The sequence below is a fragment of the Ostrea edulis genome, chromosome 9 (assembly GCF_947568905.1).
Source record: "Ostrea edulis chromosome 9, xbOstEdul1.1, whole genome shotgun sequence".
Classification (NCBI taxonomy): Eukaryota; Metazoa; Mollusca; class Bivalvia; order Ostreida; family Ostreidae; genus Ostrea; species Ostrea edulis.
In genome coordinates this window covers 48,860,034-48,868,754 of record NC_079172.1, presented here as the reverse complement: position 1 = coordinate 48,868,754, position 8,721 = coordinate 48,860,034, and the positions used below count along the sequence as shown (strand labels likewise).

At 33.8% G+C, this 8,721-nt stretch overlaps 1 protein-coding gene across 2 annotated transcripts in view; it reads left to right on the top strand.

Moving 5' to 3' along the window:
• Nucleotides 1–798: 798 nt before the first annotated feature.
• The window catches only part of LOC125658822 (VPS10 domain-containing receptor SorCS1-like), a 29,916-nt gene continuing 21,993 nt past the window's right edge, over nucleotides 799–8,721 (top strand). Inside the window, exons 1-4 of one of the 2 annotated variants that reach the window (XM_048890240.2) lie at nucleotides 799–1,118; nucleotides 4,224–4,285; nucleotides 4,711–4,810; nucleotides 7,196–7,351. In XM_048890240.2, the coding sequence (XP_048746197.1) occupies nucleotides 816–1,118; nucleotides 4,224–4,285; nucleotides 4,711–4,810; nucleotides 7,196–7,351 (621 nt within the window). In that variant the 5' untranslated portion in view covers nucleotides 799–815. Of the gene's footprint in view, nucleotides 1,119–4,223; nucleotides 4,286–4,710; nucleotides 4,811–5,294; nucleotides 5,566–7,195; nucleotides 7,352–8,721 lie in introns of those variants that run through there. The other variant, XM_048890241.2, reaches the window with a different exon arrangement.

Below are 8,721 nucleotides of genomic sequence, written 5' to 3'. Positions count from 1 at the left end.
GTCATATTGCATTTCTTTTATTTACTGAGTGGGTGTAAACATAACAATTGTAATTTTTGTACTTACACTTGCCCAGTAAATAAAAAAGAAGAAGATTGTTTTCTCCTAATTTTTGCTGCAGTAGTTAGGCTATATATATAGCGGCGTGGGTAGATCAGTGGTCACTGACTTTAATACAAGAGTCCTGGGTTCGATTCCCGGTCCAGTCATAAAACCTCTCCTTTTCTACATTACATTTGGTGCCATGACCACCCCTGAATTTCAGAAAAAAAAGTACTGCCAGGAAAAAAAAAAATCTGGTTTGTGCGTCTTCGATTCCCTGCATGTCCAGCCATAAAATTTCCTCTAAATAGTCAAGCAGCATTTGAGAGAGTTAATTTTTATTTCATGAATGCCTGTGAATAATACCTTTACGTAACAGAGAAGGTATGAAATTGCACTTTTATAACCCCAGTCTACTGTCTGTGATGATGCAATATGCCTTACCAATAACAGCACCTCTTTAACCTTGATAAATCAGCCAGGTACATTATTAATTAATATATAGTTGGTTTTCTGTTCTTTCTTGTTTTTAATTGTTAAAGAAAAGATATTTGGTTAGAGTAGATATGTTATTTCCGACAGCGGTTTCTCAGTTTTTCTCGGAGGGAAAAAACCCATGAAGGCTAAAAATATTATACATTGCCCATCGAGGCCTCATTTTTTCTTATGAATGAAAAAGTATGATGCAATTGTGGTCACGTGCTTTATTTACATATCAATCATAACCAATGAAATGCTTCGCGAACGATTACCGCGAAACAGTAGTATCTGCTATGGAGGACGTAAACATAGGAGCTATTGCAGTATGGGTGCATGTTTTGTTAATTTTATTGATATACCCAACTCAAGGAAAATTCCACCAGTGGGGAAACGGTGATGAAAGTGTTGTAAAATTAGACTTTAAAAATGTCGATCCTCAAAATGACAATTTTCTTAGGTTTAAACGCGAAACAAGCAGCGGTTTTAACGTTACGACGGACAGCAACATGCAACATCGTGTGACCAGCAACAAGTTTGTAATCCCTGATACAAACCACACTCAGGCCGTGGTCCACTGGTCTGGAAAGGGAAGCGATGTAAGTGTAACCATGTCTAATGTTTATAGGAAATTAGTTATACATTTAGCGCACGTGGAAGACCTTTTATAACGGGATTGGCATGTAAACAAAGAGTTGATCCTAAAAAGTATGCGCACGTGTGACGTTGGGTGACATGACATGTATTCGCTTTAATTGGTATTAAATATATTTCGTCATGGCACTAGGCCTAATTTGTATGATTTGATATTTCTCGGCGCAGAGTTTTGTGTTATGTAATACTAACGGCATATCTGATAAATTTATGTTTATTCCACGTGTTTTGACATCTGCTAATCATTATTTAAATTATGCAACTTATTAGTGCATTCCCATTTATCAAAGGGAACTCTAACTTTTTTTTTCTTCACTGGATGTCGGTCACATGCGAAGAATTTTGATTTACATACCATCCCACATTTGAACAGCAATTTGGTTTACAATAGAATTATGTATGTCTGGCTGTTGTGTATTTGCATTACATATATTGAATTAAATGTCTTCAATGATTGATGCAGAATGTAAATTTAATTTGAATGACAATGGTCATGCTGTAAACACAACACTGTATATACACCATTCTCCTGTGTAAACATATTTCAAGGCCAAATCTTCCTAAACTCATTTTGGGTAGTCTTGTAATTTATATTAACGATACCAAATTACAGTTATAATTAGCATGAAAAATGTCACCATGGTATCCAGGTTCAAGGCTTTAGTGTATATAAACATTTGTCATTTTTAAAATGTCATGTTTATCGTAGATTTTCTGCGTTCCTGCTGGATTTTTACCATAGTCAAGATGCAGATAAACACTTTCATATGCTTTATCAAATTAAATATATATCACAAGTCATAATCAGATTTGATATTGAGCACTGTATTTTTTGTCAATATTTAAATTGACAGTGTTTTTCCATACACTGCTAACTGATTAACCGGTATATCATTTTAATCACAATTTGAAAAGTATGTTGACAACTTTGTTCAATTTTGATTTAAGATTGAAAAAATCGAATGCTTTTCATTTCCATGGCAAATCTTTGAAAGATCGCATGTAAAAATGAAGCAACATGTCATTCATTTATATATTTATGTAAACAATGTGCAGAATTGTGCAAATTGACAATGTTTCTATCAACATAGCTGTATACATTTCATTCGTGACTAATCTTAGCTGCTTGTCCAGCTCTGGCAGGTTATTGGCAAGACTGCATGTTTATCTCATTAGGTTCATGGAACGAACAACTACGTCATTCCATGGGATATAATCTAGGATATGTTTTGGTCTGCCGCTCTCAGAGTTTTTGGAAATTTTCCATGAAGATTTACTTAGTACATATGTCTAAGGTCAAAGTTCAAATAAGGCTATGCATTTAAATGTCATTTCCATTTAAATGTAAAAATATAGGAAGTAAGAAATTTCTTACTCTATGATTATGTATTCTAAATATATTGAGTCAGAATATTGTTAAGAGTGATTAACTCAATTCCATAACTTATAACTGCATTATTCCCTCATTACGGCTTTTCTTTTGTGGTAATCATACGCTTAATACTATGAAAGAAAAAAAAAACCAGTTCCAAAATAGATTTGCTAAGTTATATAAAAGATGAGGAACAAAAACTACAAACCTGTTGATAAGAGTGGTAATACAAGCTGACTCTTTATCAAACCATGTCAAAATTTGATACAAATCACTTACTCCCAACCAGAGACATCTAAATTGAGCCCATGAAACTTTTATTGCTTTTATATCATGTGTATCTTGTTAAATAAGATTTCTATACCTCGTATTCGAATTCTTTTTCCTGAAAGGTTTTATAATACATATACTATGCTACGAGTGCATTTCAATCTTCGTTCATATTTATGAGAACTTGATTTCATGTATGTTGAGAAACAGGGTGTTGGTTTCCTAACACCGATTTCAGTGTAAAGATTAAAATTTTAAATCTTGCCGTAGTAGAACTGTTTAGCTCACGTGAGAACCAATAGCTCAATGAGCTTTTCTGGTAAAAGTTTGACCATGTTTTTTTTCATACTCAATTTCTTTATTCTCAAGTTTCAAATTACCACATAAAATACTGGTAGTGTGCCTTAGTTGTTCGCTCCACTTCTGAAAAGAAATGAATAGGAAACCATGAAAAATGTCTTTGAAATTTTTTTTAAAATACTTATTTGTGAGAACCATGGAACCAAAAATTACAAACCTTGTTGCAAATGCTTCTAAATAGTGTAGATTTTAAGTTTGATTAAACCTAGTGCTCCTGGGGACAAGATGGAACCTCAGAATCTGTGCCCTATGCTGGTAATTGATATCGATACTGGTTTTATTTTCAAAAAAAAAAATGGATGCATTTAGTGGCCTGATGAACTGGAAGTATTTTTTTTTGTGTAGTTCATACCATAAAGAAACAATGCAACCAATTAGTATCAGTACTTGTTTTCATGGTGGAAAAATATTTCCAAACTATATTTTTCTCACTTTATTTTTCAAAATCAATCAAAGAGCAAAGGGTTTCCAACACATCTGAATACACAATAGCAATATTATATTAGACAACACTTATACTTCCTGACCAGGAATGCGTGCATCTAATGAGCATTTAAATGATGTCATGCTGGAAGTAAGGACATTGCAGTGTATCAGTGTGCAGTACCAGTATCATGGCAGTATATACTTAAAGATTTGAAAATACATGAGGGCGTGAACTGCAATGCTTTACGCCGGCATACTTCCATTAGCGTCTCATGAAAAGTATGTTGGCGTGATTAGCCTTGCTGTTCTTACCCAGCATGTATTTTCGAATATGAAATTTAATTTTTATATATACATTTTATTTTCATTTCTGTCAGAATATTCCAAACCGTTAAAATGGTCATTCTATCTTTATCAAGATGTTCACATTCATGAAGAAATGGTATCATTTCAATTGGTAAAGATATCGAAGGTAAAAAAATATATATATGCTCAAGTGAGCATTGTGGCCCATCAGACTCAATCTCTTGTCATTCAATTCCATTATTTCTTTATAAGATATATAAATGTATGAATTTAGCTTGAAATTCCTGAATTCTATCTTTGATCTTTGTTGGAGCAGGTGCTGTTTGTTTTGACCCGAGAACAGCAGGCCTTTCGTGTTGTGGACAGCACATTCTGGAGGTAGCTGCATATTAATTCAACAATTGTACTGCGAGGATACTCTTCACTAAATTTCCATAAATATTCACAGTCATTTAGTGCAGGTTTATTTCAAACTTTGAAATCTGACATGTTCAAACTATTGTGGAAGCTTATTTACATAATATGTGTTGCCAATATTTGCTATACTACTTTAGAACAAAAATGCATTTTTAAAATCTATTTTATCGGATATTTTTATTAGTATTTTCATAAATTTATATATCTGAATTGACAAACCCATATTCAATTTTTCTCTCTCAGTCATGTCATGAAAAAGTACAAAGCATTAATGCATGTAGGAAAGCAAAGACAGAGAGAAAAAAATGAACAGAACATTTCCTGCAAGTGACATGATGCAACATTGTGCCATTACTGTACTAAAACTTAAATTTTCTTCTCTCAAGGTCATCAGATTATGGGAAAACATTTCAGAAGATTGCCTTTGACTCAGATGCTGTTCTTGATATGATTTACAAATCTACCACTGACTCTGGCAGGAAGAAGGTAATCAAACTATACCCATGAAATTCCAAGGAATTTTGCTTGTACAACATGTATAAAAGACAAGAAGAAACTTACACCTGAATTTTAAGTAGAAAATATGAGTCAAATTGCTTCTAATTTAAACCAATGTAGTTTTACATGCATTTGAAGTAGAAATTACTGTTTGGGTACTTGTTGTGGTGCAATCAGAGTTGATGCACTTTTTGGTGTAAATATGATTTAGCCTTATACATATATTATGTTTATAGATTGATAGAGATTTTCATAGCCCCAATCATAAATTAGCATTCTTGCTTTCCTTTTGAAGAAGGTGTCAATATGCGAATCCCACTGAAATAAATACACAAACAATATATGCTGGAAATTGAACCTTGGATCCCTTTATAACCAGTTAGGAGCTCTGACAACTGGGCCGTTTAGGCCAATATCCACAGCACGCCAATTAGATGTATTATGTCATTTTAGTTGTCAGAAGACAACAGAGTTTGCCAGTTCGGTTAAATCTGTGAAGATTAATGTTAAGGAGCATCCCAGAACGAAACAGGTTTTTATGTATTGGAATGGAATTATAAATTTTGTTTTATTTGAAATGAGGAAGTTTAGTAGTTGTGATGTGATTTGAACTACAAAGAAGCTATACCCAGCAAGGAATGGATCCGCTGCGAAAATCCAAAATCTGGTCATCCGTTTTGGGAAATATAGGTCAGATGCAGGATCTGAATCATGAATGATTGTGTGCTTCCAGTTTGAATCATGTAAGGTTAATGGTTTATTGGAAATTGAACAGTTAAAAACGTAACCTGCTGCCCACCAACACTGGGGTTGGGAGGAGGGGGGTGGGGGTATGACATTAGCTTTCCAGACAGCCATGAGCCAAAAGTGAAAAATTCAAGTCATACTAGACCATTAGGTGTAGGAGCTTTTATTACTGCCAACAAAATAATGGAAGATTCTGTGTGTGAATTTCATTTATGAAAATATAAATATATATATTTAAAGCTGTTACTATCATACTTACAATATGAACATGATGAATATTCATATATTACACATGTAATGGTAATAGAAATTAATGATTCTATGAACAGATTACTGCCAAAGCTTAGTCTATCAGGTTTTGTTCAATGAGAGGTTTTTCTTTGATTTGACCTTTAGTGTAGGTGTTAGAGCTGATATTGACTGGTGGAGAACACTAGGGACTATATCTGACATGCATGTTGTAGTCATTGTGAGAGATCTGTCACATGCAGGCTATTGTTTCATTCTTGAATAAAAGTTCATATGTTGGAGGGTCAAAGAAAATTCTCCAATGCCAACTTCAATATCAAACATACACTTTGGAATGAATTTCCTTTAATTTTACCGTGTCTAGCTTTCAAACACACATTTTTGGTTGTTTGAATAAATTTATTTACAAATGAGTAAACTTAACTTTGCAATTTACATTAAGTTAACATACTTTTCTCACATGTTAGTATATCATTAGGCCCCAAATAATCATTCTCCCAGATTTATACCTCCCCATTCATTCCTGGCTCCAATCAATTCTCACTCAGATGGCATTCGGATTGGCCTGGAATGAGTTTTCACTCTGATGGTCGATGTCAAAAACTATATAACTTGTTGGGGACTTGGGAACATCTAGGTGTTTTCTAAACCAAAATGATCTTCCTGTTGTCTCATGGCTGTTTTTAAAAGTTATCAGAGAGGACAGTGGCCATATAGTGAGGTCCAAGGCAAGAACTTTAGGGCTTCAGCCTGAGGGCAAGGTTTTTCCTGAGGAACTGAAAAAGGAATTGAACATATGTTGACTAATTGATATTGTTGAAGTAATTTACAACTTGTCATCTCTGATTAGTACATAATTTTTTTTATTCAACGTCATACGAAGAGGAAAATCAGTTGTAGTATCTAAATTCAGCATTTGTTGCAATTTATTCACAGAACGTTTGATTATGAATAATAATTAATAATTATCATCTCGCCATGCTAGATTAGACCAATATTTTTTCTTTTCTAATACAATTTGGTGCCTGAGAAATGACCTGCGGGTGTTTAGAAAGAATATCGGTGATTGAAAATTACAAGGAAAATGGGGGTGAGGGGGTGTTAGGAAAATAACAGGGATTGTGTGTGTCAGCCTGGTAAATTAGATATTAGAACACTCGCACAGTTCGTGGAAGGTCTCAGGTTCTAAGTCTTAGTCTGGCTGACACTTTTCCCTTCCTGTTACACAATCATGTTACAGATATAGTACAACAACAAACTCCGTGAAAACTTGTACATTTTATATGACGGTGGTAGTTACTCTGTTATTCTGAAAACTGTGCGTCTCCTAGCTTAGCATGGGTGATCTAACAAGGATAGGGATTTGTTTTATTTCAGATGATTGTGACAGACTGTACCAACAAACGCCTGTACCTCTCCTCCGATGAGGGGCTGACCTGGAGCCGGATGGATGTGCCCTTCCCCCCTGACACCCTTGTGATCCACCCCACAGAACCTGGCTGGATGCTGGGATTCTCGCTGTTTGACATGCAGGTGAGAATTGCTATTTGATTAGCATGGGTGTGAATTTCTCTGCATCTGATATTGGGTAATCATACATGTAATTGTAATTATTAATCTCAAATGACAATAGATAAAAGTTGCTAGAAAACAAAATTATTAATTTGAGATGGTATCTATGATGTTAGTAAGCTGACTTCTAGTTGTAAAGTTTACAGTATTAAAGGGTTCCTCTGCAGGGGGTCTGCAGGATATTGGATTGTACAACTTAAGTATCAAGTGCAAACTAAACCTAAGTCATCATCACGATAAAATAATTCACATCGTCAGTTCAAGCAAGTAAACTTTAGTTTTGAATTTAGCCATAATACTACCAGCGTATGATCATTTAAATTCAAAACACGTTGTGAAAAAAGAAAAATGATAAAAACAAAATATGTTTTATTGGAATAAGATTGAATTTAGAAAAAAACTTTCATGCATGATTTTTTTTTGGGGGAAATTGGGTTATTTACTTCATACATTCTTGAATTTTTAACTTGCTGCCATATGGTTTATAATATGTTGAGTCAATTCTTCAGTTTACAAACATGCTGACTAGACATAATACAATGCCTCCACTTGCCACTTTTCATAATGAAAGACACATTTCATTTTTGTAAAGATGACAGTTTCAATTCATAATGGTCCAGGTGAATTTAAGTTCAGTCTTCTGAGATGGGTTGTTGTCCAAAATGTCAACCGTGTAAGATTTCAATCAAATGCAAGTGCAACGTCCAAAGTGAACTTGAGTAAAAATTTCAAAATACAGTAGTTCTTCATTTCCAGACACGTCATAAGTTTACAGCCACTTACTCAATCTGCAGTGGTTTGTTTATCTCATAAAGAATGGAGGCCAAAAATTGTCCTGTATATCTGAATTATATTAATTGTTAAAAACTTAAACAAAAAAATTCTTTAAAATGTATTGTGTCTGTAAAATCACTGAATTTCATGGGAGTCTAATTTAATTGTTTTCATGGTGCAGTCAATTACACAAGAAAGTCGTTAAATTCTCCACGACTAGAACACACTGAACTATTGCAGCATCTCTCAATTTCATGGGTGTTTAATTTACGTTGTTATCAAGGCTTGGACATAGACCAACAAAGTCAAATTGTCCACAAGTAGAAGCATGAACTGCAGCAAAGTTCAACCATTACATCACCAAATCAAAACTCTATGCACATTTTATTAAAAATTTAAATCTAAATTTAACTTTAAAATTTTACTACAGGAAAATAAGCAATTCTATAGTATTACCAATAAAACTTTGACTTTCAGATTAGAAAAATAAGTGATTTTAAGAGCATTTCAACATTTGTATGATTTTGTATGTAGAAAACTATGACAGATTTCTGTTG